This window comes from Salvelinus fontinalis, chromosome 34 (genome assembly GCF_029448725.1).
Source record: "Salvelinus fontinalis isolate EN_2023a chromosome 34, ASM2944872v1, whole genome shotgun sequence".
Lineage (NCBI taxonomy): Eukaryota > Metazoa > Chordata > Actinopteri > Salmoniformes > Salmonidae > Salvelinus > Salvelinus fontinalis.
Genome location: NC_074698.1, coordinates 11,149,653 through 11,172,831, shown reverse-complemented (window position 1 = coordinate 11,172,831; position 23,179 = coordinate 11,149,653). Strand labels below are relative to the sequence as shown.

General features: G+C 43.7%; 1 protein-coding gene across 1 annotated transcript in view; it reads right to left on the bottom strand.

Annotated features, from left to right (window-relative positions):
• The window catches only part of LOC129833085 (BAI1-associated protein 3-like), a 36,686-nt gene that overhangs the window by 3,954 nt on the left and 9,553 nt on the right, over positions 1-23,179 (bottom strand). The window contains exons 3-26 of the mRNA XM_055897375.1: positions 16,732-16,819; positions 15,386-15,469; positions 14,972-15,079; positions 14,097-14,156; positions 12,703-12,769; positions 12,052-12,265; positions 11,871-11,915; positions 11,686-11,763; positions 11,423-11,531; positions 10,431-10,538; positions 10,259-10,351; positions 10,048-10,151; positions 9,681-9,798; positions 9,289-9,413; positions 8,501-8,591; positions 8,359-8,415; positions 8,110-8,207; positions 7,918-7,969; positions 7,577-7,728; positions 7,256-7,379; positions 6,781-6,921; positions 6,487-6,582; positions 5,802-6,017; positions 35-103 (exon numbers count right to left, since the gene is read on the bottom strand). Of these exons, the coding sequence (XP_055753350.1) occupies positions 35-103; positions 5,802-6,017; positions 6,487-6,582; positions 6,781-6,921; positions 7,256-7,379; positions 7,577-7,728; positions 7,918-7,969; positions 8,110-8,207; positions 8,359-8,415; positions 8,501-8,591; positions 9,289-9,413; positions 9,681-9,798; positions 10,048-10,151; positions 10,259-10,351; positions 10,431-10,538; positions 11,423-11,531; positions 11,686-11,763; positions 11,871-11,915; positions 12,052-12,265; positions 12,703-12,769; positions 14,097-14,156; positions 14,972-15,079; positions 15,386-15,469; positions 16,732-16,819 (2,497 nt within the window). The remainder of the gene's footprint in view (positions 1-34; positions 104-5,801; positions 6,018-6,486; positions 6,583-6,780; positions 6,922-7,255; positions 7,380-7,576; positions 7,729-7,917; positions 7,970-8,109; positions 8,208-8,358; positions 8,416-8,500; positions 8,592-9,288; positions 9,414-9,680; positions 9,799-10,047; positions 10,152-10,258; positions 10,352-10,430; positions 10,539-11,422; positions 11,532-11,685; positions 11,764-11,870; positions 11,916-12,051; positions 12,266-12,702; positions 12,770-14,096; positions 14,157-14,971; positions 15,080-15,385; positions 15,470-16,731; positions 16,820-23,179) is intronic.

Below are 23,179 nucleotides of genomic sequence, written 5' to 3'. Positions count from 1 at the left end.
CAGAAGCAGAGCACAATGTACTGTTCAGTCTTACATCATCGTTGTTGATGGAGTCAGGGGACAGGCTGATGTGTTGGAGGTACCTCTTCAGCTCTGAAAGCATCTAGAGACACACAATATCACAATGCACTGGTTTACCTCTCTGTTCAAGGCAATGTGACAACGATTACCAGGCAAGACCCAATTTTAGTATGCCATATCATACAGTATTATGTAACCAAACCTGTGTTCACATAGTATTTGTTTTCTTTGAAATACTTTAGCTGTGCTGGATTAAGGTTGCCTGACGCAATGGAACCAATGGAATAGTCCCAAATGTGAAACCACCGAACGTCTTGCACTTCAAACAAGCTTCATCAAACGCCCCAAAAAAACAAGAAAACAAATACTATTTGAACCAAGGTCTGTATCATTTATGTAACCCGTTCTCATGGAAACTGATATTGACATGCATGACTGTGTCCCTTGCCTGTGTCAACATTCACAAGGCCACAGGGCCAGATTGATTACCAGGACGTGTACTGCGAGCATGAGCTGACCAACTGGCAAGTGTCTTCACTGACCCTTTCCAGTTGGTCAGCTGACACTGTCGTAGTCCATGTGGGGTCAAACGACATAAGGAGGGCTAGCTTGGAACATTTGAAAATTGATTTTAAAGAACTGATTTTAGCATTAAAAGACTCCAAAAAACGGCCAATAATTTCAGGTCCAGTACCATCGTTGGGCCGCGGGTGTGAAAGATTCAGCAGACTGCTGGAATTACACATCTGGCTAAAAGACTACTGTAGCTCTGCTGGGGTCACTTTTATTAATAACTTTGACACCTTCTGGAAACAGAAGATACTCTACAGGAATGACGGAATCCATCCAAATCATCTTGGCTCTATCTTGGCTCCTGGACTCTGTCCACGTATTTCAAGGCTGCATTGAAACAATGACTGGTAAATGATCCAAGACCAGCTCAGTTAATCCCTACCATTGTGACAATGAGTCGTCATAATGCTGCATCAAATGTACATTATATTAGGGGCATTGGCAAACACAATGTAAGTAATTTAATTGATGTACCCCTAATTGCACTGAACACATCTGTTTATCCTACAGCTATTGTAAGCAGTAATCATGAGCCTATAAACCAGAGTTACACTGTTAGCACTGAGGCGGTGTGCGATAGTAGGAAGACCACTTTGTGCAGCTCACCCTGCACTATCAGCTCCAATGTAAATAACATGAGTAAGTCTACCTCTGATAAGCTCTCAGTAAAGCATTAAAAACAATCAAGCAACCTAGAAAAGTGCTAAAAGTATCCCATATTAACATATGCAGCCTGAGAAACAAGGTCCATGAAGTCAATAACTTGCTTGTAACAGATGACATTCATATTCTGACTATCTCTGAAACTCACTTAGATAATACCTTTGATGATACAGTGGTAGAAATACATGGTTATAACATCTACCGAAAAGACAGAAATGCCAACAGAGGCGGTGTTGCTGTCTATATTCAGAACCACATTCCTGTAAAGCTTAGAGACGATCTAATGTTAAATACTGTTGAAGTAATATGGCTACAGGTTCATCTGCCTCACCTAAAGCCCATTCTGGTGGGAAGCTGCTATAGACCACCAAGTGCTAACAGTCAGTATCTGGATAACATGTGTGAAATGCTTGATAATGTACAGTATGTGATATCAACCGAGAAGTATATTTTCTGGGTGATTTAAATATTGACTGGCTATCATCAAGCTGCTCACTCAGGAAAAAACTTCAAACTGTAACCAGTGCCTGCAACCTGGATGAGGTTGTCAGTCAACCTATCAGGGTAGTTACAAACAGCACAGGAATTAAATCATCAACATGTATTGATCACATTTTTACTAATGCTGCAGATATTTGCTTTAAAAAAGTATCCAAATCCATAGGATATAATGATCACAATATAATAGCCATATCTAGGAAAATCAAAGTTCCAAAGGCTGGGCCTAATATAGTGTATAAGAGGTCATACAATAAGTTGTCATCATTCATATGTTGATGATGTAAAGAATATTTGCTGGTCTGTGGTGTGTAATGAGAAGCAACCAGACGCTGCACTTGACGCATTTATGAAAATACTTATTCCAGTTAATAATAAGCATGCACCCATTAAGAAAATGACTGTAAAAACTGTTAAATCCCCTTTGATTGATGAGGAATTGAAAAGGTGTATGGTTGAGGGAGTTGAGGCAAAAGGTATGGCAATTAAGTCTGGCAGCCCAACTGACTGGCAAATGTACTTCAAATTAAGAAATCATTTGACTAAACGAAATAAAAAAGAAAAAGAAACTACACTATGAAACAAAGATAAATTATATAAAACAATGATAGTAAAAAGCTTTGGGGCACCTTAAATTCATTTTTTGGGGGGGGGAAGCCAACTCGGCTCCTTCATTCATTGAATCAGATGGTTCATTCAGCACAAAGCCTACTGATATTAAACTACTTTAATTACTTTTTCATTGGCAAGATAGGCAAACTTAGGGATGACACATCCAAGTATAGCAGACCAAATTATGAAAGACAAGAATTGTACTTTTGAATTCCGTAAAGTCAGTGTGGAAGAGGTGTAAAGATGATTGTTGTCTATAAACAATGACAAGCCACCGAGGTCTGACAATCTAGATGGAAAATGACTGAGGATAATAGAAGATATTGCCACTCCTATTTGCCACATCTTCAATTTAAGCCTACTATAGAGCGTGTGCCTTCAGGCCTGGAGGGAAGCTAAAGTCATTCCGCTCCCCAAGTATAGTAAAGCCCCTTTACTGGCTCAAATAGTCAACTAATCAGCCTGTTACCACCCTTAGTAAACTTCTTGAAAAAATAGTGTTTGACCAGACACAATGCTATTTTACAGTAAACAAATTGACAACCGAATTTCAGAATGCTTACAGGGGAGGACACTCAACAAGCACAGAACTTACACAAATGACTGATGATTGGCTGAGAGAAATTGATGATACAATTATTGTGGGGGCTGTCTTGTTAGACTTCAGTGCAGCTTTTGACATTATTGATCATAGTCTGCTGCTGGAAAAACGTGTGTGTTATGGCTTTACACCCCCTGCTATAATGTGGATAAAGAGTTACTTGTCTAACAGAACACAGAGGGTGTTCTTTAATGGAAGCCTCTCAAATATAATCCAGTTAGAATCAGGAATTCCCCAGGGTAGCTGTTTAGGCCCCTTTTTTCCATTTTTACTAACGACATGCCACTGACTTTGAGTAAAGCCAGAGTTTCTATGTATGCGGATGACTCAACACGTCAGCTACTACAGCTACTGAAATGACTGCAACACTCAACAAAGAGCTGCAGTTAGTTTCAGAGTGGGTGGCAAGGAATAAGTTAGCCCTAAATATTTCTAAAACTAAAAGAATTGTATTTGGAACAAAACACTAAACCTCAACTAAATCTTGTAATAAATAATGTGGAAATTAAGCAGGTTGAAATGACTAAACTGCTTGAAGTAACACTAGATTGTAAACTGTCATGGTCAAAACATATTGATGCAGAAGTAGCTAAGATGGGGAGAAGTCTGTCTATAATAAAGCGATGATCTGCCTTCTTAACCACACTATCAACAAGGCAGGTCCTACAGGCCCTAGTTTTGTCGTACCTTGACTACTGTTCAGTCGTGTGGTCAGGTTCCACAAAAAAGGACTTAGGAAAATTGCAATTAGCTCAGAACAGGGCAGCACGGCTGGCCCTTGGATGTACACAGAGAGCTAATATTAATAATATGCATGTCAATCTCTCCTGGCTGAAAGTGGAGGAGAGATTGACTTCATTACTTTTATTTATGAGAGGTATTGACATGTTGAATGCACCGAGCTGTCTGTCTAAACTACTGGCACACAGCTTGGACACCCATGCATACCCCACAAGACATGCCGCAAGAGGTCTCTTCACAGTCCCAAGTCCAGAACAGACTATGGGAGGGACACAGTACTACATAGAGCCATGACTACATGGAACTCTATTCCACATCAAGTAACTGATGCAGCAGTAAAATTAGATTTAAAAACAGATATATAAAAAACAACTTATGAAACATAACGGGCTGTGAAGCAACACAAACATTGGCACAGCTGCTTTGGCAGTAGCTAATGGGGATCCATAATAAATACAAGTACAAAAATACTGACATTTTCAGCCTCTCCCTGTCTGAGTCCGTAATACCAACATGTTTTAAGCAGACCACCATAGTCCCTGTGCCCAAGAACACTAAGGTAACCTGCCTAAATGACTACCGACCTGTAGCACTCACATCTGTAGCCATGAAATACTTTGAGAGGCTGGTCATGGCTCACATCAACACCATTATCCCAGAAACCCTAGACCCACTCCAATTTGCCCTAACAGATCCACAGATGATGCAATCTCTATTGCACTCCACACTGCCCTTTCCCACCTGGAAAAAAGGAAAACCTATGTGAGAATGCTATTCATTGACTACAGCTCCGCGTTCAACACCATAGTGCCATCAAAGCTTATCAATAAGCTAACGACCCTGGGACTAAACACCTCCCTCTGCAACTGGATCCTGGACTTTCTGATGGGCCGCCCCCAGGTGGTGAGGGTAGGTAGCAACACATCTGCCACGCTGATCCTCAACACAGGGGCCCCTCAGGCGTGCATGCTCAGTCCCCTTCTGTACTCCCTGTTCACTCATGACTGCACGGCCAGGCACGACTCCAACACCATCATTAAGTTTGCCGATCACACAATAGTGGTAGTCCTGATCACCGACAACGACGAGACAGCCTATAGGGAGGAGGTCAGAGACCTGGCTGTGTGGTGCCAGGACAACAACCTCTACCTCAACGTGATCAAGACTAAGGAGATGATTGTGGACTACAGGAAAAAGAGGACTGAGCACACCCCCATTCTCATCGACGGGGCTGTAGTGGAGCAGGTTGAGAGCTTCAAGTTCCTTGGTGTCCACATCACCAATAAACTAACATGGTCCAAGCACACCAAGACAGTCGTGAAGAGGGCACGACAAAACCTATTCCCCCTCAGGAGATGGAAAAGATTTGGCATGGGTCCTCAGAACCTCAAAAGGTTCTACAGCTGCACCATCGAGAGCATCCTGACTGGTTACATCACTGCCTGGTATGGCAACTGCTCGGCCTCCGACCGCAAGGCACTACAGAGGGAAGTACTGGGGCCAAGCTTCCTGCCATCCAGGACCTCTATACCACGCGGTGTCAGAGGAAGGTCTTAAAAATTGTCAAAGACTCCAGCCACCCTAGTCATAGACTGTTCTCTCTGCTACCTCACAGCAAGTGGTACCGGAGCGCCACGTCTAGGTCCAAGAGGCTTCTAAACAGCTTCAACCACCAAGCCAAAAGACTCCTGAACACCCCCCCCCCCCCACCACACCCTCTTTTACACCGCTGCTACTCTCTGTTGTTATCATCGATGCATAGTCACTTTAATAACTTTATCTACAGGTACATATTACCTCAATTACCACAACTAACCGGTGCCCCCGCACATTGACTCTGTACCGGTACTCCCCCTTGTATCTAGTCTCGCTACTGTTATTTTACTGCTGCTCTTTAATTACTTGTTCCTTTAATTTCTTATTCTTATTCAATAACGTTTATTTTTATTTATTTTTTAAACTGCATTGTTGGTTTGGGGCTCGTAAGTAAGCATTTCACTGTAACCTGTTGTATTCGGCGCAAGTGACTCATTTGATTTGATGACTGGTTACTAAGTATGACAGAGAGGACAGTTCAGTGAGATGGAGGGACCTTGTCTGTGAGGTGGGTGATGAGGCGCTTGGCCTCCCTCTGTAGGTCCGCATCCACATTGTAGAGCTGTCCGTTCAGGGCCTTGTTGACCTGCTCCTTCCCCTCCGCCCCGCAAGACTCCTCCATGGCCTGCTCCACGCCCTGCCAGTCCAGGTCCCGAGGTAGGTGGCCCAGGAACACACGCACATGCTCTGTGTCGTTCAGGGCGATGCACAGCTAGCCCACACCAAGATCCAGGAAGTACATTAGTAGAGGGAAGAAGAGAAAGCCAGAGGAAAGGTCGAGAATGGTTGAAGGAAACAAAGGACGAAAAAGAGGCAGGTAGGGTATTGGGGGAGGGAGTGAATGATTGACAATGAAAAGAGGCAGGATGGTAAGTAGACCAGTGGAGGCTGCTGAGGGCTCATAATAATGGCTGGAATGGATTCAAATGGACAGAATGGAGTGAATGGAATGGTATTAAACCCATGAAAACCATGTTTATGATACCATTCCATTTACTCTATTCCAGCCATTATTATGATCCGTTCTCCTCTAAGCAGCTTCCACTGAAGTAGACCAAACATATTACGCTACGGACAACCCGCTGTGGTCTTTGTGTTGCCAGGGAAAGAACACTCGGTGACATTTACTTCCCACGTCATCCTGGAGCCCCCCTTCCTTCCTGCCTTCCCACAGGCGTTACCTGCACTGTCAGGCTCTTGATGTCTCGACCCTGCTGGCTCCTCTCAATCTTGCGCTTTATCATCTCTGAGTAACACACGGCCTCGCTGCAGAAATTCTGCAACACAGACAACATCTCACTCGCCATCATCATCATCATCATCGAGAGTGAAACCCTCAATTAGCATTATTTTCTTTCTGCTCTGGTTGTTTGTGATTGTGGCTTGCCACCTCTAGAGCTTCTTACACTGTCTCTGAATGTGTAGCGTGTGTGAAAGCATGCACTTGTGTGTGTGTGTGTGGCTGTGGCACTCACGTCTGTCAGGCGGGTGACAAAGATGAAGGCCCCTGCAGAGTCTGGCCAGGACATCTGTTTCCAGAACTCCCGCACCTGGCTGAAACACGTTGTCACATCCACCGCCGAGGAGCTGTGTTTGGCCTGCTGTACTGGCTCCAGCTGCTCAGTACACACACACACACACACACACACACACACACACACACACACACACACACACACACACACACACACACACTATGAACAACAACTTATAGAAAGTCGTGCACATGTACTGTACTAGAAATACACTGACACACAGGTACAGTACACAGAAACTAACTCATATTCCGAGTACATTAGATAGAAACATCATGGTGGGTTACAGATCATAAATGGCTTCTGCTGTAGAAGTTTAATGGATATCCTGATTGCCGTATGTTCCATGTTTTCTCAGATTGCTTTTCATGGAAAAGCAATCTCTACAGACACTTCCGTAAAACGCCTTTCTCACCTGGTCCATGTCTACTGCTCTGCGGATCCTGTCACAAGCCTTGTCATGGACTATCTGCAGCCACTTGTGGATAGACGTCTTGAACCAGTTGTGATAGCCAGTCAAGGCCATCATCTTAGCGTCCCTGTGAGAGAAATACTCATTAACCACCTGACATTTAGCTAATCTACTGTATGTTCAAGCATATGGAGAAGTTCAATGCAAGATCAAATCACCAAGCAATAACAACATCTAATCAATCTTTCTGTTTTTTAAAAGTTCAATGCAACCAAGCTGAACATCCACCATCCACCAGTCTGACCCGGGTGTTCACAAACTCACCTGAGAGGGAGGAACTCTCTGAAGCGTTTGAGTATTTTCAGAGACATGTAGAGCTCTAACAGAGTCTCTCCCATGGTCTGAGTTAGCCTGGAGCTCTCCTGCTCCAGAGTGCCACACACCTTCTCCATGGCAACGCTCACGTCGTCCGCGACCTGGGGGAGCACAGGGGTCAGTCACCCCCTCTCAGAGGTCAAGGGTCAATGGTGAGGATACATGCATGCTGAACATACAGGAACACTATATGCATCAGTATACTGTATATCATCATGTATGGATAAATGTCATGTATGGATAAAGATGTAGGCAGGTTCAATCCCTTTTGGTTTCAAAGGAATTCTCACCAGTTTCTCCAACTGTCTATAAGCGATGCTGAAGAAATCCACTTTCACCGCACTGGGGGCGTTTAAAAAGACAAAACAAAGAACAGGATTCACTTGCTATTTGACATAATCAACAGGATCCTACTTAAAAGTCAAGTTCGCCCTGTCACCGTCCTTGATTAACACAATAAACTGCAGGGACTGTTTGTGTACCTGTAGAAGAGCTTGTTGTAGACATTCTGTCCCCTCTGTACATCCGCACACACTGCATCCACCACCTGGACCAGTCTCACCAGCTGCTCCTCCAGAGCCTATAGAATCGACACACTACAGCTCACACACAACCCCGACAGGCCCATCCATGTGTTACCCAATAAATGACTGGGAGTTTATATATAGAGTGCGCGACTCTCTTTATTTGTATGACTTTGTATGTTATCAATTCTTCTGGTGTCAACTTACCCCCTCCTCTGGTTTGAATTGTGAAATTGTGCTCTCGTACCACTCCACTGTACCTTTCTGTTGAAATCAAAGATTGCAGTCATTCGAATTAGTCAGGCAACAGTGCTATCACTAACAGGTCTTCCTTATATTTATGTTGTACCTTGACAACGGTGGCAATTTCCAAATGCAGTTCATTTCGAAGGGGGCACGCAGTCTTGAAGGCCGGCATGGTCTGCATGTGTCCTACACCCCTGAGTCACAAACACAAAGGGAGAGAAACATGGGCCTGTTATTGTAGCCCAACAACTCATTACTGAGTAAAAGACAAAAGGCACAATGCAAGGTGATTTGTAGGTAATCAAAACGATTGTTGGACACAAATGTTCCAAATGATTGCTGGAACAGACAATCCTGACTGGCCTAACCTGTCATTTCTGTCAGCCTTTTTACGTTAAGGTGACTGACAGCAAGAACGATTAGTATGTGTTTGAGTACATCTTTTTTTGTGTGTTGTCTGTGTCCAAAATACACAGAGATCTCTGCAGGAGTGTCAATCACTGGGCAGACTTTGAAATCTCATTGGAAAAGCCCTGCAGGATCTCCATTCATCTGGTCTGTGCGACACAGAAGTACAGTGCCCCGTGGGGCTGCTCACAGAGAAAGAGCATAGCAACATGAGCCTCAACATGAGCCTGCTTTTATTGGCACAGTCACCACCATTCAAGTAGAAAACCTTCCAAAATAGGCTTATGACTTTGTCACCCTGAGTCACAGGTGGCTGGTGGCACCTTAACTGGGGAGCACGTGCTCATAGTAATGGCTGGAACGGAAGGGTATCAAACACATGAAACACGTTTTCCATATGGTTTAATGTGATTCCATTCATTTCATTCCAGCCATTAATATGAGCCTTCCTCCCCTCACCAGCCTCCTGTGGTATGAGTTTACCTCAGCATGAGCTCGCAGCGTGTGACGGCGGCTAGACTGGAGCAGGGGAACACCTGGCGCATGCTCTTCATCAGACACAGACAGTGGTCCGTGTACAGCCTGAAGCTGTCCGACAGCTGCCGCTCCTGAACACAGGAAGTACATCATCATCACATCACTCAACCTCACAATGATCGATGTAGCCAATAACAGCACATTCAGAGACTTCTGGGCTTCAGTCTAGTTTCCAGAAAAAGTACCGCACCGAAACAACCAGGTTTTGATTGAATAACAGACCCCTAGGTCATAGGATGATGGATGTTGAGTGGTGAGTTAATGAGGTGTCCTAATGCTAGATGAAAGGCGATTGTGAGCCAGAGGGGAGCTGTGAGGAGACAAGACAGTAGGCCTACCAGGTCTCCCTGCACAGCTTGGGGATCCCACTCTGCATCGATGGTCCTCAGGAGCCTCAGCAGTAGAGTGTAGCACATCCTCTGGGACCGGTGGTGGCTGCTGTAGCACTGCCAGCGACTGAAGACCAGAGCAATACATACTACTATACATCTACTGTACATAACATGACCTTCACCTCTCAGCTGAGATGAATGGTTTCAGACCTAAAAGGACTAGGAGGGAAAAGATGCAACTCATAATTAAAAATGTGGTACTTTATTGGCACAGGCTCCACCAGCTTGGCATAATTTTGATTTTCTCATTTGGACCACCGCAATACCTTTGCCATATGACCTACATTGAAGTGTTACTATTGTAGCTACTTACATAATGGCCTGTTGCAGGGGCGAGAGGTCAGTTTGCACAGCATGATGGGACAGCACAGTCCATGCTGGAGGACTCACCTGCCCATTCCAGTTATAAGGCTCTTTCTGGAGAGAAAAACAAGATGATTTACATGGATATCATAAGGAAACCATCCATAGCCATTTCTGTCATTTCACTTGATAATAGAATGCACTTTATAGTAGAGTTTCACCTGAATATGAGCATGCTCGTACTCCAGAATCTGACTCAGCATCTTCTTATGAATGACTTCTTTGGATTCCCTCTTACTCAGTGTAGTGTCTCTCTGGGGAACAAAATGAAATGATCAAGTGACTTGGGTAGACTACACAGGTACTGTGGAGCAGAGAGACTGTAGTAGCTACCTGGGTAGTGAAGAGCCTCAGAATCAGGTGACATTCTCCCTGGACCTTGGAGGCACTGGACCGGGGCTCCAGCTTAAACCACTTGTCATATCCCATCACAGGAATCTCCTACAGGCGAACAACAAACAGGCTAGACCAGGGATGGGCAACTTTGATGAGGGTGGGGACCACAAAAAGTCTGAACTCATCATGAGGGGCCGCGGTTGCTCGCTGGTCTGCGTACCCACATCCTGTTTCACAGCTAATTTCCTGCAATTCTACACATTCTTCCATGGGGTGGAGAGAAATGTTAGCAATTTTTAATACGATATCTGAGCGAGACTGATCAAAAGTTTAGATAGCTGGCTGCTAAGCTAACTTAGCAATCTATTTTTTTTAGCTGAAATGGGCTAATTGACTGACTATCAGTGACTGACATAACAAGAGAAAAACTGCCAAAGTTCGAAATTCCACTTTTTCTATTCTACTATTCTAACTCTCAACAGTAAGTTGAGACCCCGACTGAGTTCCTAAATATATATAGAGAGATTTTTTTTATATTGATCCGAGGGCCTGCCCATGGGCTAGACACTAAGTCAGGAAAAAAGGGTTTTGTGCTCAAACAACTGGAACAGAGGTTCTGCTTTAAATAACAGTGGATTTCTTTAGAGGCGCGACGCTCTCTCCATCATAAAACTATAATTTATTCTAAATCCATTCAAACCGAGTGACGTTCCGGTCTGATGAAGGTGTAGACCGAAACGTCACACTCTTTTATGATGGATTTACAATAAATTAATAACGGGTGTTTGCGCCTCTCTGATAGACAGTGAGCCAGGAACCAAGTTTGGTGGAGTATAATTAATAACATGTTAGTTAACACTTATAATAGCTAATAGATACAAATATTAGAATAAACTGCATCAAGTAAAATGTATTACTACTGTGTAAAAGAAGAAACATTACCAGTAAACAGCAGTTTGGAAGTGAAAGCTGTAACTTTAAAGAATTACATTCAGTGGAATGTTGATGCAGCCCAGGAAGTCATCAGCATTGTCCTCAGATGATCCTGATGACGACGTCCCATTGGACCGCACCGATTTGGCAATCTGCTTAAAATACCTGGTGGGATAAGGCACTGATGAACACATGAAATATAACACAGAGCAATCAACCAGCACTGCGTCTCAATGACCTGGCAGTCAAAACCTCCATTCACTATATTAAAGGGCCTATTTCACAGACTTTATAATTAGCAAATAGAAGCCTGTTCTACCTGCCCATTCCTCTAAGTCCACTGACTTCATTCAGTTTTTTGCAGGCCTCTGCGACAGAGACGTCATCGTCATGGTCCCTGAGAAGAAGAGCATAGGTTAGTAGGACTGTTGGTTGGTAGGACGTTTTCAGGAATCTGGAATTTGGACTGAAAGTGGAAAGGCCCACACTAGATTTTAATCTTACCATATGTCCATATGCAGTAGATCACCGTGGACATCATCAATGTCACTATTGGAAGAAAGAAATATAATAATTTAACATTGTGTAAACAAACGTTGTTACTGTTAGGCTCTGAGACACATACAAATGTCAAGCATTCTGCCAACAACTTCCAGAATCGGCGTACCGTCAGTACTGTACTTACAAAACAAAGTGCTCATTCCAGACTGGGTTGAGCGTCTCTGGCTTGACCTCAGTCACCTGGATGCACGTGGCTGCTAGAACCTCCTTGGTACTGGACCTCTTCTCCAGCTTCTCCTTCCTCTTCCTGAAGCTGAACTTCCTCTCCTTCTTCTCCTCTGTCTCCCGGGGGCTCTGGCCCAGGAGGATTCCCAGCATGCAATAGGGGTCGCTGTACCCTACCCAGGCACAGTAAGGGTTAAACTAATATAGAGACACACTGAGATTATACTGTTAGAATGACGGTGATGTACCTTATTGAGGTTCAGGAATCAAAAGCAATTGGTCTGCTAGTAATAGCAGCCTGTGTCCTTTTAGACAAAGTGGTCCAGTGTTGTCTAAAGTGGACAGGGATGTGATGATGGTTCTAGTGTCTTGGTTGAACCACTGTATCATGAGAGGTTTTTATTTTTCTTCCAGACAGAAAGAACAATGTGTCTCACTCAATATAGTTGATCTGAAAATGTTCTAATCTTATTTCAATAATAAACAATTGCATTCATTGTCAATGGGGAGTTGGAGTTGGCAAATGGACACGATGACATTTCATATCCACGCACAGAAAACAAATGCTGCTTCCCATCAATAGCAGTAAATGAACACAAACACCCCTCACCATTTGCATCCTTTGCCATTAGATTTTTCCCTTTCATGACAGACACTCTCAGGGTGAAACTGGCTCTCTGCAAAACAAAGTGCACAAAGTAACAGCAGTACACAGGCTAAGAGTCATGCATTAGTGAGAGATCTCGCTGAAACGAACCATAAGCAGGCTGCATTCCAAAACCGGGCCTTGAACATGGCAAATAGTCCACTTTGAAAACAACAGCTAGTCGGTGAACTTTATTTTTATTCGGATTCTTTAACTCGACAAATACACTTTCATCAGTGGTGAACAAAATACCAGCAATCACTGCAGTGTGAGACGTGAGTCTGTCAAGAGAGAATAATCAATGTGTGTTTTCTTTGTCTGGTGTATAATGCCAGGGCTTTGTGTGTCACTAAGGTGGAAAGACACTGCTGTGCCGGCGAGAAACAGAGATCATTGTAGGATGGAACAGTTAAATGGCACAATATGTTCTTCTCTGCACACAACCTTTCAAGGAGTCTTGCAGAAGAGCCCAGCATCTCTTTCAAACTGACATTTGAAAGGTTGCTGGTAGTCAAGGGCATCATACAAAGTGGGCTTTCAGAGATCATTATGTCTCCTGGTGCACAGTGAGCCTCACTATGGCTATCAATACACTCCATCAGCTCAGTCTCTCCGGGCACATAGTGCTAGTTAGTGCTTTCCATGCATTTTACTTTAACCTTGTGAATGCAACATGCTATACACTGAGTATAGAAAACATTAGGAACACCTTCCTAATATTGAGTTCCCCCCTTGCCCTCAGAACAGCCTCAATTCATCGGGGCATGAACTCTACAAGGTGTCGAAAGCGTTTCACAGGGATGCTGGCCCATGTTGACTCCAATGATTTGTTGGCTGGATGTCTTGATACACATGACAAACTGTTGAGTCTGAAAAACCCAGCAGCGTTTCAGTTCTTGACACAAACCGGTGCACCTGGCACCGACTACCATGCCCCGTTCAAAGGCACTTAAATATTTTGTCTTGCCCATTCACCCTCTGAATGGCACACACAATTCAGTTCTCAATTGTCTCAAGGCTTCAAAATCCTTATTTAACCTGTCTCCTCCCATTCATCTACACTGATTGAATTGAATTTAACAAGTGACATCAATATGGATCATAGCTTTCACCTGGATTCACCTGGTCAGTCTATGTCATGGAAAGAGCAGTTTTGTAAACTCAGTGTATAGCTAAACACAAAAGAAAGGCACATTATATGGTCCAGACTTGAAGATCCTCACAGTGACAACTCAGTGGTGCTATCTTGTTCACACATCTTACATGGCATGTGTCTGCGGATGGGAGATACAGGAAGTGACAGGAGAGGAGACAGGAGATGGAAATTGACAAAATGGGAGTGGAACAAAGCATCTCACCTTGGATTCTTGGACTCTCTGCAGAATGATGTCATGTTCCTCCTGACCCATATCAAAAACCTAGGAGAGGGACGACAGTGGAAAAGGGTGCTCTTAGCAAGAGAGCCTCATAGGTCTGTGAGCATATTTGTAATACACATCCAACTATACTCCTGCCTGCATTTGGACCTGTATGCTTTAGAAATCACAGCATAACTTTAAAACTATTTGAAACAATAATACAATGATGATAAGCATTACATCCCTTGCCAATGATTTGCGTTCTCATAAGCCCGATCCAAGATGGCTGTACAGGTTCAATCTCACTATCTTCAAAAGGCCAAAGAGAACCAGGGGTTACTTCAAAGCATGGGGACATGTGCCCTGGTCCACCACCTCAAGCAGAGAGCGACAGAGGAAGCAAGGACGCAGCTTTGGAGTGACAGAGTCTGAATGGATGTAATATTACAGCTGAACATCAAAACTCAGTGGGTCTGGGCTTTGATATTTAATCAGCTCTAAGCCAAAGCACATCTGCTCAGTCTCCTACAGACGTCTCAAAGCAAACATGGCTCTCTACCGCCAGACTGAACCTCTAGGATCAGTTGGTGAGGACAGAGATTAGAGGAGGGGTTTACAACAGGAGTCACATGACAAGACAATCTGATTTCTGCTGTTGGTTTTCTAGGGCAGTAATTATTTCAGCTTACTTGGCTCTTTCTGGTCTTGTCTATTTTATTAGTCAGTATTTGAAGTGTAAATTACAGCACACTAGGGTGCGTTCATAAGTGTGTGTGTGCTTATCTGTATGAGAGTAAGTGTTTGTTGGTCTCTGCCATGTGTGTGTGAGAGTTTGGCCAGGTGGGCTGTTTAGCCGATCAAAGGAGTGTGTGTACCTTCAGCAGATAACTGAAGATGTCGCCTTCGTTGGTGACGTACTCTGGCGAGGGCACGCCCACCCTGTTGACTACCGTGTAAACAGCCTCTTCATACAGGAGGTCCAGCTGGAAGAAAACAACCTCAGTGAATGCCTTAACCACCATTTTTCTTTCTTAAAGCAGGGTCACTGCTAAATAAGAGCTGGGAAACATGTCTCTGTCAATAGAATGATGTGACCTTACTGTAGCTAACAATGTGCGAGGTTTACGCAACAGTGTAGCTAGCTACAGCCGTGTGAGGATAGAGGCAAACTGGGTCAGGACACTAGATTCTAGTTGGGGATCTAGATATGAGAAAAGGCTAATAATAAGTAAAATACCCCTCCATCGCTAGAGCTTAATGTTCTACCCTAGGGTGCCCAGGCTACTCACCTCTCTCCTGCTGGACCTCTCTGGAACAAAGGCCTGGTCCACGTGCTCTGCTGGTGGTGCGGCTGTGTTACCTTCCCCTTCGCACTGCGGAGACACACAGAGAGATAACTTTAAACCTCAGAGCCACACAATCTCCCTTAAGCAGGCTCCATCGCCATGACTGCTTCAATAAGGCTTGGAAAGGGTTGTGAGGTTAAGTCACAATGAGCAGTTATCGCCAACCAAACACTTTCGCTTTCAAACGCGGCACACAATCAGACAGAGGCAATGACTGCATCATTGATTTTCTTTTTGTTCCCCTTTCACCACTTTAATAGCTGAAGAGGGTGGAAAACAAGTGGTCTCAGATAAACATCTTAATAGCGCCCCATTCAGTACCAGTCTCTTTCCTCTTGTGTGGGAAGTGAGGGGGTAGAGAGCCATGGAGAGCAGCTTCTTGTGACAGCTGAGCCTCCAGCCTTTTGAGCGGCCTTCTCAACCTTGTCCGTCTGTCCCCACAGCCCACGTTGCAACACAGAGTTACGAACGTACCGTAAGCTAGCTCCACAAATAGCTTGAAATGTACCAGACCGAGGGATCCAGTCGGTACCTTTTGGGTGGTTCAACCCATTGGAACGTTGTTAAAGGAGGGCGGTCACATGTGTTGCGAAGCAGAGGATCGTTGGTTCGAGCCCAGTGTGGGGCAGTCGGACAGTGGAGGAAGTTAAGCTGTTAGCAGCACATTAACCCCCGTTACATAGACATAGCAGAGAGGACCGGTGAGAGCAAAGTATGTGTATATTACCCAAGACCTTTCCTCTATAGTCTCTTTAAAAATAAAAAATTTCAAGGAACTGCTTAAAGCCCCCATGCAGTCTTTTTTATTTTATTTTTAAATCATCACTGTCTAAAAAATCCCTGTGTGTGGTTACTTCATGAAAATAACTCAAAATATACTTTTTATCATTGCTCAATCTGATTGTGTGGGCGTGTTGACACAAATGTAAATATCTTTATATGCACAGCCCTGACTGGCAGATAGGATCGTCTAGACTCTAGAGCCTACCCCTTCAAAGTAAGAGGATACATATGCAAATAAAAGATGACTGGTCATTGGTCAGAATATTCAGATCAGATTGGGATGTCATGCTGTGGGCCAAAAACTCCATCCCACCTGAACAGGCTGAAATTCCAGTCGTTTTTTGTTGTTCGTTTTTTAAAGCTCCAAAACTAAAAGGGCATTATCCTACTTTTCACAATTTCAGACTGTTATTTCAACCTCATAGCATGGAAATATCTTATTCTTTTTTTTACAAGAAAATCGCATTTTTGACTGCACTGCACCTTTAAATAAACATAAGGTTTACCTCAGCCTGGGCAGCACGCAGCAGATTCTCTTGTTTCTGGAGGATGCCATTCATACGCACAAAGAACTCTCCAATCCCCTCAGACAGCCTGTAAAACATACAGAGGGATAACACTGTCAATTAAATTCTCATTTGACACGTTCTGTTAAATATGATTTAGGAATTTTCTGTTAAGATTATAGAAACAAAACTGTCCTAAAGGGTCTATATAGAGAAATGCTTTCTTAACCCCTCAGTAAACACTGTTACACACAGATGCTTCTATCGTCCTTAGTAAATGTGGATGAGCTTTATTATGCCTGGTTTCCATTTAGCAAAAGACTAAAGGAGACCTAATGCTGAGCTGTCAATCACAACCAGCAGCACATACAGTAGTGTATCATGAACAAACTGTTACATTATACATGATTCAGTACCCCTGGTCTTTCACTAGACTAGACAGACATTCCTTCATGCAGCAACAAGTCTGAGGGGAATTGTCTGTCATTATACAACGGGTGGGTCTAATCCTGAATGCTGATTGGTTAAAAGCGCATTCCAGCCGGTGTCTATTCCACAAATTACCACCAGCTAAATCTATGACATTAAAATGCCTGTTTACTCTGTTCCACCTGACTGTGCAAACCACCGTCTCATCAGCCCAGGCAGGGAAGTTATAAACTTGATCTCCACTATAAAAAGCATCTGGACATGATCTCACATTTCTTTTACACAAACATTTAGTTTTCAACGGGGAGATTTGTAAAAACCAACATTTGCAACATTGTTTCCAACAGTCCCATAGTAATGAAGGTGTAGGGGTCGGGACGAGAGGCAGGCAGCGTTTCTCAGCCAGTCTAAATCATGAATCAGCTGGCATCATTTTTTATGGATATTTACAAAGAAATGTCCATTGAAAAAAGGTCAAACAAAATGAAGTGCAGCTAGTTTGCAGTCTTCCCAGCTTCAGTTTCAAGTTATTGTGTTAGCTGTGTTGTTGGCTAGCTCCTCTAAACAACAGTGTCCTAACGAGAGAGCACATTTTCTATGCCAGGCGAAATCGTGCCTCATTAGCGCATTGTTAAATGTCACTAGAAAACAGTATAAACAACTTGCTATTGTTATTCTGTCTGCACTGTTTGACGTAACTGTAAATTAGCCGTAGTTGGCTAGCTAGCAAGCAAGGGATAAGAGCGTTGCCAGCCAGTATGGCAATGGAACATTTAGAACGAACGACTGGGTCGCGTCCATAGATACAGAACAAAAAGACTGAATGACTGGGTCGCGTCTCTGGCAACCGAACCAATAGAACGAACGACCGGCCTGCTTGGGTAGCAACCCTAGATTTGTGTCGGGACTATATCTTGTGGAAGGATGAAATAGTATGAATAAATTCATTTTAATGAAAATATGTCAAGCATTATTTGAATATGTTGAGAACCCGTTGTATGAACGTGATATTGCCCTCGAAGCCGGTGGTTGGAGGATATATTGCCGCAGTTTGCCAGCCCCCGACTTCGTCTCGGGCCTAACAACACCCGTGCCAATACATCCTCCAAATAGCGTCTTCTCTGGCATTATCACTTAAATAACGTGTGTGTCTGGGAATTTATGGTAGCCTAAGACCAGTTTAAACAGACAGTGGATAGAAGGTGAGACAACAGCTCATCTATGTGGTGAATCATTCAATAAGAATCATCTCACTGCACTACACTTAATATGAAGCTCAACAACGATTCAAATCCACCCTACCATGTCTGCCATAGAACGTTATCCTAATCCAGGGAAGATACAAAATACATTCGATTTTTTTTTCTCTCTCTGAGCTGGTGAACTCCTGGACTCCTGCCATTTGCTAATTTCATAGCCCCAGTCGCCATGGTGATGAGGCACATTCGTGGTTGGAGGGATTCACTGGCACAGCTGAACACCTTGGGAATACCCCCTCCCCCTCCCTTTCTTCCCCTCCCTTTCTCCCCCTCCCCTCTTTTCCTCCCTCCACTGACTAGAGGAGTGTTCTGGAATGAGTTGTATGGCAGAGCACCAGGAGCAACAATACAGGCCTGACACCTCCACCCCACCCCCCTGCCCCCCCACCTGTCTCCTAGCCCAGACCCCCTGTCTCATTATGCAGAGAGAGGACAGAGGAGCTGTCCACATGGCCCCCTCTCAGTCACGCGCCTTTATTAGCGCTGCCTGTCACATCACAGCGGGTGCGTGGCAGTCTGCTGGCAGCCGACACAGCGCCCACTGATCTCCCCATGCATTGCATTCCACGCCCCTGTCTGAGACAGTGTCTCCAGGGAGCAGGAGGTAGTGGGTGGTAACACCCCTGATTATTTGTGGCCAGGGTGCGTTTAGTGCGGGACGAGGATGACAGAGGAATGAGGATGTCTGTCTGTCTTTACAATGGAAGCTGGACAGAATCCCCAAAGAGCTGAAATACCTCATTTCTGTAGACATCTAATTAATGAGCATGAAAAACATTCCTTCAATACAGTGACAGAATTCAAAGTACAGATATTTTATTTATGTTGGAAAATGGTAGTCTTGTAACGTGTCAGCCCCATTAAATAGGTACTTTCATATCTGACAGCTAGCCTGACGTTTTTGTGAAGCAACATGAAGGCATGCCAAGCTTGTCTGCTTTGTTACCAGGTTGGTTACATCATGAGTCATGTGGTGATTAAATAGGTTATTTGAGTCTATCAACATTTAACACTATGTATCCAAAACAAGACTTTGGCTCAATGTTCAGTGTACCACCGGCACCTTTCGCTTTTAACCTTTGTAATTGTATTTTCTGACGTTTGGGTTCTCTTTGCAGATTTGTGATTAAGAAAAACCCACAATCACAAATTATAGGGGTCTGTGTGAGTCAGTCAATCTCTTTCTCTCTCCCTCTCTGTCTCCCTCCTCTCTCTCTCCCTCTCCCTCTATCTCTCTCTCTGTATTTATCTCTCTCACACACGCACACAAGCACGCACGGACACACACACTTTTATGTTGCTAGGAAACAGCTTCTTCCAATACAGTTTTATTAATATTCCATTTTATTTTGAATATTTATTCAAAAGCTTTGCTCATGTTTTGCTGTCTAAAAGGTGAATTATGAGATGAAACAGGCAACTAGACATGCAGACTCAGACGAACATATACAGATGAATACAGAGGAATACTTCATGTGTTTGGGTATATGCTGAAACATGACAGAATTTTTTTTACATTTTTACAAATAAATGTTTTCTTTTACATTTATCTTACATAGCCTGTGTCCCCATATGAATAGACATCATGAGGGTTATGAGGATGCAGCTTCAGAAAGTATTTCCCAAAACACCACATAGAGAATGTTTGCTAGGTGTGAGTGTTCCAGTCTTTTCTGCATTCTTTAATATTAATCATAATGAATTAAGACATTCAAATCCCTCTAATGGTGTTACAAATCAATGAGCTGGGAATAATCCGGTAATGCCTGAATAATGATGGCCCGTGTTTAAGGTGAGGACAGGACTTTGAAAAGAGCAAGTCATAGTCATTAGAAAATACAATCACCCTCAGGAAATGTCTGTCTATTGGTTAATAATCTCCTCTTCGGGATACATTTCCTCACTGGGGATCTACAGCACTTCCTACATGTGATGTCTCTTTACGCACGACTAACATATAATGACTTCCTTCCAACCATCACATTGTGATGATTTAATTCTGAATGAAGAAACAACCGCTTATAATCTTTCCCCCCATGTGTGTTTGTCTCTGACCTGGAAGTGACGTTATGTCAGACACCCATCTGGGTAATTTACACCCTGGGTCGTCTACACTGGGCTGGGCACCGGTGCTTTAGCCATGCCTCATTTGCATCCTTGGTATTAATGAGCGCCAGTGTGGATCATAGGTGTCGGCTCTCTCTCTATCCCTCTCTATGGCTAATGGACACAAACAGGCTTTCATGCAACCTAATGATGAGCGGCCAGCGGCTCAGTCAGACTTCACTCAGGGTTCTCTCTAGCAGTCTTCAGTGGGGGACGATGACCATGGTTGCTGCCTGCCTGGCAGAGGAAGACAAGTCTCTCTATCCCCTTCCTCCATCTCCCTCCTCCTTCTCTCCAAGTGGTGATAGAGTGAGTGATCGTTTAGAGCCATCATGGTGACACAGGGGCCTGGTCTAATTATAATCTCTCTCGTTGCAGTCCAGGTAGGTACAAAATGATGGATGGATGGAGAATGTCACATTTTCAGTGCAAATCAATGGGTCAGATTGATTTGATACTGATCCAATTCATCTCTCATAGCTGGGTTGATAAAGGGGAGACCGGGGTTGATTGTCACACTTATTTTTTACTCTTGTGTATTTCTCAGCACCACTACTGTTAAGGTGTCAGCATGCCTCGGTCGAACCGAACGAGTGTGCTTGCATACTCCCTTAAAAGACCTTTGCTTGAAAAAAAGTGGCAATAGTACTGTTTGTTCATCTTGAGATGCCATAACCAGTATACACTTCCTCAAACTCACTCATGAAATGTGTCATACATTTTTGTTGAGATTTTAGATCTAAGACGTTTGGTGCAGTATTTCTCAAGTGAAACAATTAGCATGAAAACGAGTCGTCTCTCATTGAATGACAAACACTTAATTGAAGAATCCCTACTGTTGACCAATCGCTGACAAAGGGATGTTGACTTAGGCTACCGACTTCGGCTTGCCTCGAGAGACATTTTTGTGTGCACGAACAGCCCAAAAAAAAACGTGCAGATTACCAAATGAACAAACTTCACAAAATGTTGTCATAATATATAAACAAACTGTTCCCAACTGTTTCGGATGGGAAGCATGCGGATGCCTTTACAATGTCTTGGGTTGAAATGGGGAGCCTTTTTAAAAATCTTATTCCAATATGGAGTTAAGCCATCAAACACACTCAGCCCCAACACTGGGTTGGATGTCACAGTACGAGTTTGGTTGTTCGCTACTAGCTCATTCCTTTAGTGACAGGAAATGAAGCTATATAGGACACAGAGTCGAGTCTTATAAATAGCAAAGTCTGTCTTTGAATTAACAATATTCAGAACAAAATTAAGATTTATATGCCGTGAGAATACCATATGACATTAAGTAAATGTATGTGTGTGTGTATGCGTGTGTTTGCACATGCATGTGTGCATATGTGGGTGTGACACAGAAAATATATTTGTGAAAGAGAGGCAACGAAGGAAGCTAAAAGCACAACAAAAAGCACAAGAGCTTGGGATGTATTATAATGGATCTGATAGTGACAACCAGCCCCCCCCCCCCATGTAAATCAGACAGACTTTTTTCACATTTTGTTACGTAACAACTATATTCTATAATTGATTACATTGATGCGGGGGAAAAACAATCTATACACAATACCCAATAATGACAAAGCAAAAACAGAAATGTAGAAATTGTTGCTAATTTATTAAAAATAAAAAAAACTGAAAGATCATATTTACAGGGGCTCTGGCTGGGCCACTCAAGGACATTCAGAGACTTGTCCCAAAGCCACTCCTGCATTGTCTTGGCTGTGTGCTCAGGGTTGTTGTCCTGTTGGAAGGTGAACCTTCGCCCCAGTCTGAGGTCCTGAGCGCTCTGGAGCAGGTTTTCATCAAGGATGTCTGTACTTTGCACTGTTTATCTTTTCCCTCGATCCTGACTAGTCCCCCAGTCCCTGACGCTGAAAAACATCCCCACAGCATGATGCTGCCACCACCATGCTTCACCGTAGGGATTGTGCCAGGTTTCTTCCAGGCATGATGCTTGGCATTCAGGTCAAAGAGTTCAATCTTGGTTTCATCAGATCAGAGAATCTTGTTTCTCATGGTCTGAGAGTCTTTAGGTGCCTTTTGGCAAACTCCAAGCGGGCTGTCATGTGCCTTTTACTGAGGAGTGGCTTCAGTCTGACCACTCTACCATAAAGGCCTGATTGGTGGAGTGCTGCAGAGATGGTTATCCTTCTGGAAGGTTCTCACATCTCCACAGAGGAACTCTAGAGCTCTGTCAGAATGACCATTGGGTTATTGGTCACCTCCCTGACCAAGGCCCTTCTCCCCCGATTGCTCAGTTTGGCAAGCTCTAGGAAGAGTCTCAATGGTTCCAAACTTCTTCCATTTAATAATGATGGAGGCCACTTTGTTCTTGGGGACCTTCAATCCTGCAGCCATTTTTTGGTACCTTTCCCCAGATCTGTGCCTCGACATAATCCTGTCTCGGACCTCTACGGACAATTCCTTCAACCTCATGGCTTGATTTATGCTCTGACATGCACTGTCAACTGTGGGACCTTATATAGACAGGTGTGTGCCTTTCCAAATCATGCCCAATCAATTGAATTTACCACAGGTGGACTCCAATCAAGTTGCAGAAACATCTCAAGGATGATCAATGGAAACAGGATGCACCTGAGCTCAATTTCGAGTCTCATAGCAAAGGGTCTGAATACTTATGT